This window comes from Nomascus leucogenys, chromosome 24 (assembly GCF_006542625.1).
Source record: "Nomascus leucogenys isolate Asia chromosome 24, Asia_NLE_v1, whole genome shotgun sequence".
Taxonomy (NCBI): domain Eukaryota; kingdom Metazoa; phylum Chordata; class Mammalia; order Primates; family Hylobatidae; genus Nomascus; species Nomascus leucogenys.
In genome coordinates, this window is record NC_044404.1 from 11,843,717 (window position 1) to 11,861,902 (window position 18,186).

General features: G+C 51.3%; 1 protein-coding gene across 2 annotated transcripts in view; it reads right to left on the reverse strand.

Annotated features, from left to right (window-relative positions):
• Positions 1-17,961, reverse strand: part of MASP2 (mannan binding lectin serine peptidase 2) — a 21,731-nt gene extending 3,770 nt beyond the window's left edge. The window contains exons 1-10 of one of the 2 annotated variants that reach the window (XM_030805215.1): positions 17,933-17,961; positions 17,621-17,849; positions 17,285-17,462; positions 16,138-16,269; positions 14,096-14,292; positions 13,631-13,778; positions 9,143-9,261; positions 6,361-6,439; positions 1,914-2,048; positions 1,342-1,416 (exon numbers count right to left, since the gene is read on the reverse strand). In XM_030805215.1, the coding sequence (XP_030661075.1) occupies positions 1,342-1,416; positions 1,914-2,048; positions 6,361-6,439; positions 9,143-9,261; positions 13,631-13,778; positions 14,096-14,292; positions 16,138-16,269; positions 17,285-17,462; positions 17,621-17,849; positions 17,933-17,937 (1,297 nt within the window). In that variant the 5' untranslated portion in view covers positions 17,938-17,961. Of the gene's footprint in view, positions 1-1,341; positions 1,417-1,913; positions 2,049-6,360; positions 6,440-9,142; positions 9,262-13,630; positions 13,779-14,095; positions 14,293-15,534; positions 15,690-16,137; positions 16,270-17,284; positions 17,463-17,620; positions 17,850-17,932 lie in introns of those variants that run through there. The other variant, XM_030805216.1, reaches the window with a different exon arrangement.
• Between the last annotated feature and the right edge of the window lie 225 nt (positions 17,962-18,186).

Genomic DNA, 18,186 nt, shown 5'->3' on the forward strand with positions numbered 1-18,186 from the left:
ACCCGGCTAATCTTTTGTACTTTTAGTAGAGACGGGGTTTCACTGTGTTAGCCAGAATGGTCTCGATCTCGTGACCTCGTGATCTGCCCACCTCAGCCTCCCAAAGTGCTGACTTTTTTTTTCTTTTTCTTTTTTTTTTTTTTTTTGAGACAGAGTCTCTCTCTGTTGCCCAGGCTGGAGTGCAGTGGTGCAATCTCGGCTCACTGCAAGCTCCACCTCCCAGGTTCACGCCATTCTCTTGCCTCAGCCTCCCGAGTAGCTGGGACTACAGGTGCCTGCCACCACATCAGGCTAATTTTTTGTTTTTTTGTTTGTTTGTTTGTTTGTTTGTTTGTTTGTTTTAGTAGAGACGAAGTTTCACCGTGTTGGCCAAGATGGTCTCGATCTCCTGACCTCGTGATCTTTCCGCCTTGGCCTCCCAAAGTGCTGGGATTACAGGCGTGAGCCCCTGTGCCCGGTCCTGATTTGTTTTTTTTAAATCATTCTACAGAGGGGGAGGTTGCAGTGAGCCAAGATTGCGCCACTGCACTCCAAGCTGGCAACAGAGCAAGACTCTGTCTCAAAAAAAAAATCATTCTACTCAACTATTATCTTTGGAGCCAATTCTGGCTAAAAAAAAAAAAAAGTACTATTAAAAGGCAGATTGCATTGATGTTTAAAAACTAGATGTTGAAAACAATTGCTTGGGAAATTATTAGCTTTGGGTTTTAATAGTATTTTAACATAGAATAGTAACTCAACAGAAGAACTTGTGTTTATAAATGTATAAATTGGTCAAGATAATTTTAAAAATCCTTTTTTTTTTTTTTTTTTTTTTTTAATATGGAATTTCACTACTGTTGCCCAGGCTAGAGTGTAATGGTGGGATCTGGGCTCACCACAGTCTCCACCACCCAGGTTCAAGCAATTCTCCTGCCTCAGCCTCTCGAGTAGCTGGGATTACAGGCATGCACCACCACACCCGGCTAATTTTGTATTTTTATTAGAGATGGGGTTTCTCCATGCTGGTCAGGCTGGCCTCAGGTGACCCACCTGCCTTGGCCTCCCAAAGTGCTGGGATTACAGGCGTGAGCCACACCCGGCCTAAAAATCTTTTAATTTTTTATGCTTGTCTAGTTATAAGGTCAAAAATAATCAAATGACTGATGCAGTCGGCACCTAACAACCTCTGTATATGGAAAGGGGGTAATGAGAACATACTATTTGGAAATAATAACTTAGCCTAAGAGCCAAGTGCTGAAGTTACATTTCTGCCTACCACAGCTAAAGCTCTCCTTACTGTCTCCTACCCAGTTCTACTTTCCATCAATTACCAATCTCTTGTATAAATGTATCCATTACCAGGCTCACAAACTGGGAATGATTTTTCTCCTTTGGAGCTCGTCCAGAATCCATCAGCCTCACACACATATTTACCTGCAAATCATTAGAAAAGCAAAAATGTTTAACTGCATGTATAAGATGGTTGTCATTTGCTTGAATACCCCCTTGAAAAATGTTGATTCTTGAGCATCCGTGGGAAATAGAGGTGTCTGAACAACCATTTTACATGATTTCATAAATAGGAGGTCTCTGCATTACCATGTTTGCTTGCAAAGTGGAAACCTTTTAGATGTGTAACTTGAATATGTATCAAGATCTCAAGTGCTTAATGATAAGGTTTTGACTTGTTAAATTAAACCATTTGGAATATATTGTGTGTTTGTAGTAGTCATTTACTAGATCTGTTTTCAGATTTTTGCAAATTGACATTAAAGTCACTTTAGCTATAATATTTCACTTAGCGGATGGGAGAAGTGGCTTTTAATCTTTTGTCTAGCCTTAGCCAAAAATGTTGGTTAAAGTTTATTTTCAGACCATGGGGGCTCAAGTTCCAACTATTGCCCACCCCCAACTTTGAAAAATTTGCATACCATCATTCACTTGCATTGTGTAGAAGGTCTCTTCACAGCTGTACTGAATCACAGCTTTGTAGGTGGTCACTTCAGGACCTGTCATGTACTCCACTCGGCCACTGGGTAGATCATCAGGAGGGCCACAGTCAACAACTAAGAAAGAAGCATGGGAGGGAGGAATCCATTGATCATTTCAATGCTAACTTTCCAAAGGTCTGGAGAAGCACCTTTGGGAGGCCGAGGCAGGCAAATCCCTTGAGCTCAGGAGTTTGAGACCAGCCTGGGCAACATGGCAAGACCCCCTCTCTACAGAAGATTAAAAAGCCAAGCATGGTGGCACGTGCCTGTTGTCCCGATTACTTGAGAGGCTGAGGTGGGAGGTAACTAAATGGCTGAACTGAGGGGGAGTCGTCCATGTGGAGGAGGAGGTGTGCTGCCTTGCCTAGAGAAAGGGAATTTGAAACTATCCGGAGCTCTTTAGCACCCTCGTGTCAAATGTAAAGATCTGTGGCCGGGCGCGGTGGCTCATGCCTGTAATCCCAGCACTTTGAGAGGCTGAGGCGGGCGGATCACAAGGTCAGGAGATGGAGACCATCCTGGCCAACACGGTGAAACCCCATCTCCACTAAAAATACAAAAAAAAAAAAAAAAAAAAAAAAAAAGCCAGATGTGGTGGCGGGCACCTGTAGTCCCAGCTACTCAGGAGGCTGAGGCAGGAGAATGGCATGAACTCAGGAGGTGGAGCTTGCAGTGAGCCAAGATCACACCACTGCACTCCAGCCTGGGTGACAGAGCAAGATTCTGTCTCAAAAAAAAAAAAGGTCTGCAGCGGAACAGCACATGACATGGCACATGTTCAATGTAAAAGGTTGCAATGTAGAAGGCAATAAGGGTAGAAAAGGACATGATAGTAAGATTGGAGGGGCCGGGCTTGGTGGTTCAAACCTGTAATCAGCATTTTGGGAGGCCAAAGTGGGAGGGTCACTTGAGACCAGGAGTTCAGGACCAGTCTGGGCAATAGCAAAACCCTCTCTACAAAAGGTAAATTGGCTGGTCTTGGTGGCGTGGTCTCAGCTACTCAGGAGGCTGAAGCAGGAGGATCGCTTGAGCCTGGGAGGATGAGGCCGCAGTGAGCTATGATCACACCACTGCACTACTACCCGGGTGATAGAGACTTTGTCTCCAAAACAAAAAATTCAGCTTATTCTTCTGATCCTTTTAATAAGTTGAAGTTTTTGGAAAGACCTGGAAGTCTTTCTAAAGCTCACTGGGCATGGTGGCTCACACCTGTAATCCCAGCACTTAAGAGAGGCCAGGGCAGCCTGGGCAACATAGTGAGACCCCATCTCTACCAAAAATTTAAAAGGAGCTGGGTATGTGGCACGTGCCTGTAGTCCGAGCTACTCAGGAGGCTGAGACAGGAGGATCACTTGAGCCCAGGAGTTTGAGGGTGTGTCACATGAGCTATGGTTGAGCCACTGCACTCCAACCTGGGTGACAGGGCAAGACCCTGTCTCCAAGAAAAAAAATACATGATTCTTAGTTCACAAAATGGTAATGTACATCATTATCCCAGTTTGGGGTATGTGTATTACCACATAAAATTGCCCCCCTTTTCTACATACAGTAGTATATGCTTGCTCACATGTGTGAATTGTGTGTAATTGGAGGGACACACACCAAAACGGTAACAATTAGGCCGGGCCTGGTGGGTCACACCTGTAATCACAGCACTTTGGGAGGCCAAGGTGGGCGGATCACTTGAGATTAGGAGTTCGAGACAAGCCTGGGCAACATGGTGAAACTCTGCCTCTACTAAAACTAAAAAAAATTACTGGGTGTGGTGGCGGGCGCCTGTAATCCCAACTACTGGGGAAGCTGAAGCAGGAGAATTGCTTGAACCCAGGAGACAGAGGTTTCAGTGAGCAGAGATTGTGCCACTGCACTCCAGCCTGGGCGACAGAATGAGACCCTGTCAAAAATAATAATAATAATAAAGTGGCTGGTCGCAGTGGCTCACGCCTGTAATCCCAACACTTTGGGAGGCCAAGGCGGGTGGATCACTTGAAGTCAGGAGTTCAAGACCAGCCTGGCCAACATGGTGAAACCTCATCTGTACTAAAAATAGAAAAATTAGCTGGGCTTGGTGGGAAGTGCCTGTAATCCCAGCTATTTGGGAGGCTGAGGCAGGATAACTGCTTGAACCCGGGAGAAGGAAGTTGCAGTGAGCCGAGATGGCGCCACTCCACTCCAGCCTGGGCGACAGAACAAGACTCCATCTCAAAAAATAAACAAATAAATATTTAAAAGTAATGATTATACTTGCATATGGTGGTATTACGGGTATTAAGATGTTCATAATTTTCTGTATTTTCCATCTTCTACCATGAATATTGTTACTTTTATACTTAGAAAAATATTGTCGGCCGGGAGCGGTGGCTCATGCCTGTAATCCCAGCACTTTGGGAGGCCAAGGTGGGCGGATCCCCTGAGGGTGGGAGTTCGAGACCAGCCTGACCAACATGGAGAAACCCCGTCTCTACTAAAAATACAAAATTAGCTGGGCGTGGTAGCACATGCCTGTAATCCCAGCTACTAGGGAGGCTGAGGCAGGAGAATCGCTTGAACCTGGGAGATGGAGGTTGCGGTGAGCCAGGATCACGCCATTGTACTCCAGCCTGGGCAACAAGAGCAAAACTCCGTCTCAAAAAAAAAAAAAAAGAAAAAATATTGTCAGGCTGGGCGCTGTGGCTCATGCCTGTACTACTAGCGCTTTGGGAGGCCGGGGCAGGTGGATTGCCTGAGCTCAGGAGTTCAAGACCAGCTTGGGCAGCACGGTGAAACACCATCTCTACTAAAATACAAAAAATTAGCCAGGTGTGGCAGTGTGTGCCTGTAGTCTCAGCTACTCAGGAAGCTGAGGCAGGAGAATTGCTTGAACCCAGGAGGCAGAGGTTGCAGTGAGCCGAGATTGCACCACTGCACTCCAGCCTGGGCAACAGAGTGAGATTCCATCTCCAAAAAAAAAGAAAAAAATATTGTCAACACACTTTGGAAGCCTGAGGTAGGCAGATCACTTGAGGTCAGGAGTTTGAGACTAACCTGGCCAACATGGTGAAACCTTGTCTCTACCAAAAAAAATACAAAAATTAGCCGGGTGTGGTGGCATGTGCCTGTAATCCTAGCTACTCAGGAGGCGGAGGCACGAGAATCTTTTGAACCCGGGAGGCAGAGGTTGCAGTGAGCCGAGATTGTCACCGCACTCCAGCCTGGGTGACAGAGTGAGACTCTGACTCAAACACACACACACACACACACTCACACTTTGGGAGGCCCAGGTGGGCAGATCACCTGAGGTCAGGAGTTCGAGATCAGCCTGGCCAACATGGTGAAACCGCATCTCTACTAAAAATACAAAAATTAGCCGAGTGTAGTGGCATGTGCCGGTAGTGCCTTCCAGCTCCTGGGGGAGGCTGACGGGGGAGAATCGCTTGAACCCAGGAGACGGAGGTTGCAGTGATCTGAGATTGCACCACTGTACTCCAGCCTGGGCAACAGAATGAGACCCTGTCTCAGAAAAAAACAAAACAAAACAAAACAAAAAACCTTGTCAAAGAACATACTTTTCTAAAGCACATACCTTCTCTAGTAGGTTGGTTCTGTTTTAACCTCTAAGAATGCACTGAGAGATGGGTAAAAAGAAGCAAATATGAAATTCAAGCACTGATAAACAGATCATTAAAAAACAAGGATCCGGGCACAGTGGCTTACACCTGTAATCTTAGCACTTTGGGAGGCTGAGACTGGCAGATCACTTGAGGTCAGGAGTTCGAGACCAGCCTGGGCAACATGGCAAAACTCTGCCTCTACAAATAATACAAAAATTAGCCAGGCTTGGTGTCAGTTGCCTGTAGTCCCAGCTGCTCAGGAGGCTGAGGCAGGAGGATTGCTTTTTTTTTTTTTTTTTTTTTTTTTGAGACGGAATCTCGCGCTGTGGCCCAGGCTAGAGTGCAGTGGCACAATCTCGGCTCACTGCAAGCCCCACCTCCCGGGTTCACGCTATTCTCCTGCCTCAGCCTCCCGAGTAGCTGGGACTACAGCCGCCCACCACCACGCCCGGCTAATTTTTTGTATTTTTAGTAGAGACGGGGTTTCACCGTGGTCTCGATCTCCTGACCTCGTGATCCGCCAGCCTTGGCCTCCCAAAGTGCTGGGATTACAGGTGTGAGCCACCGCGCCCGGCCCAGGAGGATTGCTTAAGCCTGGAAGACAGAAGTTGCAGTGAGCCGAGATCACACCACTGCACTCCAGTCTGGGCAAGACCTTGTCTCAAAAAAAAAAAAAAAAAAAAAGAAAAAGAAAAAAGAAAGTAAACAGAAAACCAGAGAAGCAATAGAAGCAGCAACAGTAGCAGCAGAGGGAGTTCCGGGCGGTTATGGGGCCTGTAGTCACCACACGACCGTACTGCTGCACGTGGGCATTGGCTGGTCCCAAGATCCATCTTTCTGACAAACTGCAGTAAAGGATTTCAGGGGCAAGTGACCCTAAAGAAGAATTCAGAATATATTAATTTCCTTGTTTATATCATAAAATCACTCCCCAAAGCTGTGCTCTCACAGTAGTTCCTATTCTAGTGTTTTACGAGGTGCTCCCGAAGGGGGTGGCAACGCACGTGACTAGTATCTGCGTGTGCTGGGGTTGGGGGGATGCCTGGCACATGGACGCACTGCCCCACCGCCTCGGTGCACATATATGCCACCTAGGTTACATATGTCATCATTCGATAGGTATTGGCATTTTATGAATCAGATGGAACCTTTGCAGCAATTTATGATTTTTTCTTGCCTTTCACTCTAATACAAAAACATATCAGATCTTAGCGGGGTGCGGTGGCTCATGCCTGTAATCCCAGCACTCCTAGAGACCAAGGCGGGTGGATCACTTGAGGCGAGGAGTTCGAGACCAGCCTGGCCAGCATGGTGAAACCCTGTCTCTACTAAAAAATACAAAAAATTAGCCTGGCGGGGTGGTGTGCACCTGTAATCCCAGCTCCTCAGGAGGTTGAGGCAGGAGAATTGCTTGAACCTGTGAGGCAGGGGTTGCAGTGAGCCGATATTGCAACACTGCACTCCAGCCTGGGTGACAGAGTGAGACCCTGTCTCAAATCATCATCATCATCATCGTCATCAGATCTCAACATTTCTGCATCTGATGTTCCACCATTTCTTTATATAAAGTGACAGAGGGCCAGGCACAGTGGTTCACGCCTGTAATCCCAGCACATTGGGAAGCTGAGGTGGGAGGATTGCTTGAGCTCAGAAGTTCAAGACCAGCCTAGGCAACACAGTGAGACCCCCACCTCTACAAAAAAGACAAAAATTAGCCAGGCATGTTGGCGCTTGCCTGTAGTCCCAGCTACTTGGGAGGCTGAGGTGAGAGGATTGAGCCTGAGAGGTCAAGGCTGTGGTGAGCCATGATCGTGCCACTGCACTCCAGCCTGGGTGACAAAGTGAGACCCTGTCCAAAAAAAAAAAAAGCCAGAGGACTGTGGTGACAAGTTTGAGAAAGCAGGTGTGATCAGACTTGCAAGTGTGTCTGTGTATCTGTCTAGCCTGTGGCCATTAGCTGGAGGAGGGCCACTAAGAATTCTTTTTTTTTTTTTTTTTTTTGAGACAGAGTCTCGCTCTGTCACCAGGCTGGAGTGCAGTGGCGCGATCTCGGCTCATTGCAAGCTCCGCCTCCCGGGTTCACGCCATTCTCCCGCCTCAGCCTCTCTGAGTAGCTGGGACTACAGGCGCCCGCCACCACGCCCGGCTAATTTTTTGTATTTTTAGTAGAGACGGGGTTTCACCGTGGTCTCGATCTCCTGACCTCGTGATCCGCCCGCCTCGGCCTCCCAAAGTGCTGGGATTACAAGCGTGAGCCACCGCGCCCGGCCAAGAATTATTTTGTGAGCTTTGTCTGTGTGCTGTCCATCAGCTTTCACTGCCAGCGTCATTCACAGGGAAACATTTTTCGACTTGCTAAGATAATGTTTTTCTAAAATCAAACATTAAAATAAAAGAAGATGGCTTTGGCAGAAACCCTGTGCTTCAAAGGATTTCAGGACTTCTTGTATTAAGTCAGAAACTAAAGAGGTTTGTGGTCCGAGGAGCTGTGGAAAAGAGCCTGCACAAGAAGTTTGCGAGGTGGGAAAAGTGTCTCTTTTTTTTTTTTTTTTTTTTTTTTTTGACCCTCCACAGGACTGTGGATTGCATAGCTAGCTATCGTTCCAATGTTATTACTTTTTACCACTGGGATTCAGTGACAATTTTGAAGAACATAAAGAGGATGTGTTAATTTCTTACCTGTGCCTCTAAAGCAACATGCTAAGCATTTTTTAAAATTATACTCCTCCCTTAACAGTGATCACTACTTATAACTTTGCAGAATATACTCTTTCCCGGGGCTGTCTACTTTTTTGTGGGCTCAGGAGTTGTTTCATGGAAAGGTCATTTGACCAGGGGGAGAACTTTAATTTGATGCAAGGCAGGGCACATGGAACAGGATAGCAAACTCATCTTTCTGTCATTCCAGCCACTTTACGAAGAGCTGCTGTCATGTGTGACCAACAGAAAAGTTGCCCGTTTTATTTTATTTTATTTTATTTTATATATTTTTTTGAGACAGAGTCTCACTCTGTTGCCCAGGCTGGAGTGCAGCGGTGCGATCTCGGCTCACTGAAACCTGCACCTCCCAGGCTCAAGCAATTCTCTTGCCTCGGCCACCTGAGTAGCTGGGATTACAGGCGCCCGCCACCTAATAATTTTTGTATTTTTAGTGGAGACGGGGTTTCACCACGTTGGCCAGGCTGGTCTCGAACTCCTGGCCTCAAGTGATCTGCCTGCCTCTGCCTCCCAGATTGCTGGGAATACAGGTGTGAGCCACCGCTCCTGGCCAAGTTGCGCATTTTAATCACCAGCTTTCCAAAGTAGCTTTAAAACAAAGGTCTTGCTTATGTAATGTAAAGTTATGTATAAAGAAAGAAAGAAAACGGCAGGATTCCCAGAATCAAATTTTCCATAGCCATCCTTTTTGTCCTCTGCATACTTATTTCTTGGTTTTTTATCATTTAAAGATAGACAAAAGAAATCATGCTGACACACGATTTTCTTACTTTCCTTTCACATATCTGCAGATAGAAATGTGCTTACATTTCAAAGCAATCGTGATTGATCGTGGTGTATTTTAGTCTTGTTTTAACTCACTTGCAGAAGCTCATAGCCAGTCTCGCAAAAGATGGAGAAGCTGTCTTTCAGGATGTATTTGGCTTGCACAGGTGAAACGTGGCCATTAGGTGGCGCCATCGGATAAGGGCAAGGCTGCGCTGCGCAGAGGAAACCAGGCTTATTGGTTTTGATGTGGTCTACAGCAGCCAAGACTGAATCGAGCCATCTGAAGTTCTTAGTTTATAAAGAATACTTAACATGTAAAGAGAGCTCGCCATACGTGGGGTAGGGTTCTTTAAAACCAAAGGCAAGATTAAACTCTCAGGTGCTTTTGCAAATTAAGGTTTCTTGTTTTCCCTAAGACTGAGCAAAAGGTAGGTGAGAAAGCTGGGTATGTGGGAAGATGGTGCAGTCCCCATAAATAGAACATCTGCTCCATGCCAGGAACTTCAGAGCCACGGCTTGAAACCAAGAGAGAGTGTAACTCCGAGGAAAAGAGCTCAGGGGAGGCTTTGGGACTTGCATGGGACTGGAGCTGGGTTTAAATCATAGCTCTCCATTTCCCAGTGGTTATGTGTGACCCCTCTGAGTCTCAGTTTCCTCATCTGCAAGATGGGGGGTGGATGATGATAATAGTTGCCCCAGGGCTGTTGTGAAGATCAAATACAAAGCACCTAGGCTAGTGCTTGGTGGAGCTGTAATTAATCCTCACAGCAGCCCCATAGGACGGCTGCCATGACATGGGGAGAAAAACAGGCTGACAGACTTGAAACTAAAGATCCCGGCTGACTTGGGGAGCCTCAGGCTTCCCCTCATGAGCTGCATTCCACTCTGGCCTCCACTCACCCCAAGGTTTCAGTGCTCCCCAGTTGCCCCTAAAAACCCACTGGTCAGTTTCTGAGTCCTCTCCTCCCTCCAGCACCTGCTAGGGTCCAGTGATCCCTGCCAAGCTGCTGGGGCAGCTGGGTGCACCTGGGTGCCCCTGACCCAGCCTGTGGCCTGGGGAATCTCTCAGTCCCATGCAGGTCCCAAAGTCTCCCCTTGAGGAATCAATCTCCAGGGACAGCCTTGGTGGACCTGTGGAGGCCCAGGGCTTCTAGCACTTGAGTGTCTGTCATGAGGAAGAGGTGGTGGAAGTTCTGGCAGGGCCTCAGAGGGCAGAGCCTTGGGGTGAGTGGGGGTGGGCCTGAGAGGTAGAGTGTGTCGATCCTGGCTGCATACTTCTCAAGCTGTGCCTCTGGTGCAACCCTCCATGGTCAGAACTCCTTTTTCCCCTGCCCCAACTCATACCCACACCTCACCTTCCACAGCTCCACACCCTGAAGAGTGAAGCCTCTGGGCTTTTGCACATACTCTTCTGCCACCTAGAACTCTGTCAAACACCCACTTATCCTTTAAATTCAATCTCAGCGTTTCCTATTCCAGGATAGCTTCCTAGCTCCTAGCCCATGTCTGGTGAGGTCCTCCTTCGGACTCTCACATTGCCCAGTGCTTGGCTCTAGGCTGTGCTTGCCACAGGGCTCTGGTTATGTTTCTGTGACTGTTCCCTCACTGGACTGAGCAGAGGCTGTGGGAACTGTGGTTTCCATGTTACATATCCCTGTAGACATGCATAGGATGGAATGATGGGTGGATGGAAGGATGGTGGGTGGATGGATGGATGGATGGATGGATGGATGGATGGATGGATAGATTGGTGGACAGAAGGACTGGTAGGCAGAAGGATGGGTGGATGGATAGATGGCTGGCTGGATAGAAAGATAAGGTAGAATAATGGGTGGATGGACAGATGAATGACTGGAAGGATGGCTGGAAGGATGAATGGATGAATGGATGGATGGGTGGGATCTGTAGGTAGAAGGATGGGTGGATGGATAGATGGATGGCTGGAAGGATGAATGGATGGATGGATGGATGGATGGATGGATGGGTGGATGGATGCATGGAAGGATATATGGGTGGATGGATGGATAGGGGGATGGATGAATGGATGCATGGATGGATGGATGAATAGGACTGGTAGGTAGAAGGATGGGTGGGTGGATAGATGGATAGATGGAAGGATGGATGGATGGATAGATAGAAGGATGTGTGGGTAGAAGGATGGGTGGATGGTTGGATGAATAGAAGAATGGATAGATAGAATGATGGGTGGATGGAAGGATGGGTTGGTGGGTAGGTAGATGGATAGAAGGATGGACGGATGGATGGATGGATGGATGGATGGATAGGATGGGTGGGTGGGTGAATGGCTGGAAGAATGGGTGGATGGGTAAATGGATGGGTGGGTGGATGGATGGATGGATAGGATTGGTAGGCAGAAGAATGGATGGGTGGATAGATGGACAGCTGGAAGGATGGATGGATACATAGAAGGATGTGTAGGTAGAAGGATGGGTGGATGGTTGGATGAATAGAGGAGTGGATGGCTAGAAGGATGGGTGGATAGATGGACAGCTGGAAGGATGGATGGATACATAGAAGGATGTGTAGGTAGAAGGATGGGTGGATGGTTGGATGAATAGAGGAGTGGATGGCTAGAAGGATGGGTGGATGGAAGGATGGGTAGGTGGGTGGGTAGATGTATAGAAGGATGGATGGATGGGGCTGGGCGCAGTGGCTCACGCCTGCAATCCCAGCACTTTAGGAGGCCAAGGCGGATGGATCACGAGGTCAAGAGATCAAGACCATTCTGGCCAACATGGTGAAACTCTGCCTCTACTAAAAATACAAAAATATAGCCGGGCATGGTGACGCACGCTTGTAATCTAATCTCAGCTACTCTAGAGGCTGAGGCAGGAGAATTGCTTGTATCCAGGAGGCAGAGGTTGCAATGAGCTGAGATTGTGCCACTGCACTCCAGCCTGGCAACAGAGTGAGACTTTGTCTTAAAAAAAAAAAAAAAGGATGGATGGATAGGATGGGTGGGTGAATGGCTGGAAGAATGGGTAGATGGATGAATGGATGGGTGGGTGGGTGGATGGATAGCATTGGTAGGTAGAATGATGGGTGAATGGAAAGATGGATGGCTGAAAGGATGGATGGATGGGTAGATGGATGGATGGATAGGATTGGTAGGTAGAATAATGGGTGGGTGGATAGATTGACAGCTGGAAGGATGGATGGATGGATGGATGGATGTGTAGATAGAAGGATGGGTGGATGGGTAGATTAATAGAAGAATGGGTGGATAGAAGAATGGGTGGGTGGGTGGATAAAGGATGGATGGATGGATAGAAAGATGGGTAGGTAGAAGAATGAGTGGGCAGATGGATGACTGGGAGAATGGGTGGGTGGATGGATGGATGGATGAATGGGTAGGTAGGTAGGTAGAAGAATGGGTGCATGGATAGGATGGGTAAGTAGAAGGACAGGTGAGTAGATAGATAGCTGGAAAGATGGATGGATGGATGGATGGATGGATGGATAGAAGAATGTGTAGGCAGAAGGATGGGTGGATGGGTAGATGAATATAAGGATGGGTGGGTGGAAGGATGGGTGGGTAGGTGGATGGATAGCAGGAAGGATGGATGGATGGATGGATGGAAGGATGTGTTGGTAGAAGGAAGGGTAGATGGGTAGATGAATAGGATGGGTGGATAGAAGGATGAGTGTGTGGGCCGGGCGCGGTGGCTCACGCTTGTAATCCCAGCACTTTGGGAGGCCGAGGCGGGCGGATCACGAGGTCAGGAGATCGAGACCACGGTGAAACCCTGTCTCTACTAAAAATACAAAAAATTAGCTGGGCGTGGTGGCAGGCGCCTGTAGTCCCAGCTACTTGGAGAGGCTGAGGCAGGAGAATGGCGTGAACCCAGGAGGCGGAGCTTGCAGTGAGCCGAGATTGCGCCACTGCACTCCAGCCTGGGCGACAGAGCAAGAAGCCGTCTCAAAAAAAAAAAAAAAAAAAAAAAAAAAAAAGGATGAGTGTGTGGAAGGATGGATGGGTGAGTAGATGGATAGAAGGATGGATGGATGGATAAATGGAAGGATGGGTAGGTAGAAGGATGATGGATAGACAGATAGATGTCTGGAAGAATGAGCAGATGGATGGATGGATGGAGGGATGGATGGATGGATGAATGGATGGATGGATGGATGGACGAAGGATGGGTGCGTAGAAGGATGGCTGAATAGAAGGATAGATGGATAGGATGGGTAGGTAGAAGAATGGGTGGATGGTTGTGTGGACAAAAGGATGGATGGGTGGGTGGATTGATGGATGGTTGGAAGGATGAGTGGACAGAAGGATGAGTGGACAGAAGGATGGGTGGGTAAAAGGATGAGTGGATGGGTGAATGGGTGGTTGGAAGAATGAGTGGTGGAACGATGGATGGGTGGCTGGCTGGAGGGAGGGACAGCAGGTGCTTCCCCTTAGAGGACTGCTGCCTCAGACCTCAGACACCACTAAACCTGGTGTCCCTTCCTAGTCCTGGCCCAGAAGGAGCCCCACACTCTACAGCTCCTTGACACTCCAGGAGAGAGGGCAGCTCTGCGCTTCCAGCCAGGATCTGAGACCCACTTGCTCACCTGTGCTCGTGTAGTGGATCTTCCAGCCTGTGTTGTCTCCTGACTCATCTGTGACAAAGGTGATAGTCACTGTGTTGCTTTTTGTTTCAATCCTGCGGGGCAATGTCTTCCCACAGAATGGGCCATGTTCTTCTCTGTCTGTTTGAATCTGAGAAAAAAGCTCATGAAAGCTGGGGAGTGGCTGCCCGGGTCTGGCTTGGGCCGGAGGGAAGCAATCCACCTCCTCAGCACTTCAGGGACAGCCAATGAGGCCAACCCAGGCCACGGATCGGGGTGCCCCTCCCCACTCTGCCTCCCACACTTGTACTCAGAAGGCCCCAGCCTTGGACCCCCATAGAGCACCTGAAGAGGTGGGGATTGCCGAGGGTGAAGGGAACGTGGTGGGGGCCGTGCTGCAGGAAGTAGGGGGTGCAGCTGGGCTGAGGGGGAGGATCTGGGGCAAGATGAGGGCCCCAGGAGCCAGACCTTGAGAAAGTCGTAGGCACACAGGGTTTCAGGGTGCGTCTCCACATCGAAGGACTCCACAAAGTCCAGAATGACACTGAATCCCTCCTCCAGGCTGATACTGTAAGTGCAGCTGGAGAGTTTGGGATATGGCTGTGGGTATTCAGGGCTGCTGAGCTCCCCAGACCGCTGGGTGAAGACCTGGCCAGAGCACAGGGCTGGAAGAAGGGAAGGCAGGGGAGTGACTTGGCCTGCCCTCTATGAGCCCTCGCACCAACAGCAGGGTGGGTGCCTTGGGGAGCAGGAAACTGGGACAGGGATGTGGCTGGGACATCTGCATCCCTGGGTTGGGGTGGGCCCTGCAGGTGGCCAGCCCCTGAGGCCCACCCAGAAACCAAATGACCCACCCGATGGTTGAGGGGGCCACTTAGAGAGGGGGTTTCTCTTGCTTTGAGGCTTTAGCTGAAACAGGCAGCACTCAGAATGGAGTGCACGGGCCCTCACTCACACCCCCAGGGAGTGTGGTGGTGTCCTGGGCCAGAGTCGCAACCCCAGGGTGGGGGCTAGAGCATTGAGTTCCACCGGGCTCTGCCGGGGTTGGGGGCAGGGGATGGACACACAGGAAGGAGGAAGAAGGGACATGTTCCTTGGTCCCTGGGAATTCGGGAAAAGAGAGGAGCATCTCCTTGAGCCTAAGGGCCCCTTCGGCTCTCCCCTAAATTCCCCTACAGCCACCCCAGCGATTCCCAAGTTTATTCATCAGGGGTCTCCTACCCGAACCCAGCCAAGACCAGCCAGCCCCCTGGGTTCCTGGAGGAACCGTCCGGAAGAAGGGTCTCTCATCACCCCCTTTCCCCAGGTCTGGCCCCTGCCCTGGGGGCAGCTCCTGGAAGTTCAAGGCAACAGTGATCGTGACTGAGTTTGGTGCTCTCCTTCCTCACTGGAACAGCTGATGCTGCTGCCACGGGCGGGAAGTCGGTCTGGGCTCCATCCCTCAAGGAAGGCTTGGTCCCCATCCCATACCACCACCCCACCCCCAGCTGCAGTGGGGGGCATTTGAGTTGTGAGGCCTCTAGGAAGTGAGGAGCCCCAACATTGCCTGCCTTCTTCCACGTGGCCGTGCCCTATGGGGCAGTGGGAATCACCCCTGGATTTGCGGGGGACCAGATTATCCCTCAATGAATATCTCCCAGGGTGTCTCCTCTGTGGGTCAGGCTCCTCCAGGCCAGACCCTGAATGGGGGTGGTTCAAGATTACTCTGGGCTCAGCCTCTGGGGACCTGGACTCGAACAAGGCCCTGCCCCTCTCCGGGCCTCAGTGCCCATCTTCAAAACGGGGGGTGAGGCCAAGGAGCCTGTGGCCCCATAGAGGAGGTTCGTGAGGCTATGAGGAGGGTAGGCAGAGAGGAGCGCAGCCCGCCGCCTCCCAACCCTCCCACCCCAGAGACACGCGGCAGCAGGTGGGGTGCAGCCAGGTTTATTATTGGGTCATGGTGGGTGAATGGGAGTTGGGGCACAGCCATCTCAGCCTGACCCGGAGCTGAGGCGGGCAGGCTGGCTCTGGGTTCTGACCTGCCGGGCAGGCCGGAGCTCCAGGGGAGGCTAGAGGCTCTGCTCTGGAAGAGAGATCAGAGAGGCAGGGAGAGACACCGAGAGGGAGAAACCGAGTCGGGGGAGGCAGAGTCAGCGCCAGCAGGTGGGGCTGCCCACAGCCCGGAGCACCGGCTGGTCCCACGGTGCAGGGATGGGGTCCCAAGGAACCAGGGCTAGATCCCCCCGACTCTGCCGTGGCTACATGAGGTGTTCCCAGAGCCCAGGTGGAGCCAGGTACACAGTGGGGTGTTAGAATTAGTCTCAGTCGCTAGGGCAGGGTGGCACTGGGAATGAGCCTGGCTGCTGAGAGGGGAAGCAGGGCTGAGAAGGGGAGCTGGAGGCAGCAGGGCCTATAAGCACCCAGTGTCCAGGGCCCAGGCCCTCCGCACCCCTGGGCAGAGCAGCAATGGCCCTGAGGGGCCCCGTGTATCCCAGGAGAGGGTGCGTTGGGGCCCAGGCAGCCTCCCTCACCTGAGCAGGTGCGCTTGTTACGGTGCAGGACGTAGCCTGCGCGGCAGGAGCAGTAGAAACCGCCCAGGTGGTTGTGGCAGTGGTGGTCACAGGTGGGCGCCTCTCCCGGGGCCACCTGGCACTCGTCAATGTCTGGGGGAGAGGCAGGGCCAGGCAGGCCGTCAGGAGGGAAAGAGGCGGGCTCCAGCCTGGACTCCTCCCAGGAGATCCATGACCTCAGAGTAGACCTCAGAGGAGGCCTCATCCTGTCTAGGGTGGGGGACTGGTGCCGGGCCAATCACCTTACAGGCCTAGGGTCGCTGCAAGCTCCCAGCAGCACTGGGAGAAAGATGCAAACATCACCTCTGTTAAACCAGCGGGAGTTTCAGTGTCCGGCCGAGGCCACCCAGCTAATGAGGGGAGTCAATCAAACCCAGGGGGCGGGGCTACAGCGCTGAACCCTTGCAGCAGCTTCCTAAGGAGCAGAGAAATTGAGCCACTTGCCAGAGGTCACACAGTTGGTACCTGCAGGGACTGGGATCTGAAATCAAACATCCTGGCAGCGCTCCCGCTGGCAGGGCCCCACTTTGTCAGCTGTAAATGGGGCCCTCAGCCCCTGCATCGTTTTCGTTTTTTGTTTTTTGAGACGGAGTCTAGCTCTGTCGCCCAGGCTGGAGTACAGTGGTGCGATCTCAGTTCACTGCAGCCTCCGCCTTGCGGGTTCAAGCAATTCTCCTGCCTCAGCCTCCCTAGTAGCTGAGATTCCAGGTGCGCACCACCACGCCCAGCTAATTTTTGTAGTTTTAGTGGCGATGGAGTTTCACCATGTTGCCCTGGCTGGTCTTGAACTCCTGACCTCAAGTGATCAGCCAGCCTTGGCCTCCCAAAGTGCTGAAATTACAGGTGTGAGCCGCCACGCCTGGCCAGTCCCTGCGTCACTTGAGGTGATGCTGTCCTCAGATCCCTGGCTCAGAGTTGGCGCTCAGCCCATGTGAATGGAGGTCATGGCTGTTTTGGTCTTTGCCTTGTGGATGATGTCAGGCCAGAGGCCCCTCCCCTGCCCTGTGGGAGGTGGGGAAACTGAAGGCAGGGCTGCCTGGCCTAAGACAGAGTTACCCCCACAGCCAGCTGCGCAGACTGAGATGTCGCAGGCCCCCTCTTGGCTCACCCTCGGCTGCGTAGAAGGCCTCGAACCCCGTGAACGGCTTCTCGTTGGAGTAGTCAGAGCGGAAGGTAATGTCCAGGCTGGAGCTCAGCGAGTAGAAGGTGTCGTTGCCAGGGGCCCGCTCCGTGTCTGTGCTCTCCTGCCCGCACAGCGTGGCCAGCACCTTGGCGCCCGAGCTCAGCTGTGGGGTCAGGTGTCACAGGGAGGGAAGGCAAGACTCAGGCCTGATCTCCTTCCTGGCCAAGCCTGGCCCCTGCTCCCAGGTGTCCCTGAACCTTGGCTACTCCTTGGGGACCCTCCCGACCCTGAGAGACCCCAGCCCTCCCGTCCTGACGGCACCTTGACGAAGTCGTACTCGCAGAAGTGGGAGAGCTCCAGGTCGAAGTGGGTGAAGTAGAGGCGCACGCGGTAGCCGGGGGGTGCGGTCAGGGTCCAGCGCCGCTCCTGGTCATTGGCATACTCCCCTGGAAAGCCGGGGGATGCCAGGCGCCCGAACACAGGTTCAGGCCACTTCGGGACCAAGGGGGTGGCCACCGAGCCACACAGCAGGCCCAGGAGGGTCAGCAGCCTGCGGGCAGGGCAGGGGCGGTGAGGGCCCAGGCCTGTGCTCCCACCCCACACCCTGCAGGGAGGCTGTGGGCGCCCACCTACCTCATGGTGTGCCCGTCCAGCTGGCCTGGCCTGGTACGCAGCCCTAGGCTGGTCTCACCTTTGATCTGTTTGTCCAGTGACCTGCCCCTGCCCCCAGCCTCTCTGACTCTGGGATTCTGGGAATCGGCTCCGTGACTCCAGCCTGCTCAGAGTTCCAGGCAGGGAGGACAGGCTGCTCCAGGAGCCAGGAGTTGGACCTAGGTAACAACAGCCTGGAAACAAATCCTGGCTCTGCCCCTCACCCCTCCTTTTTT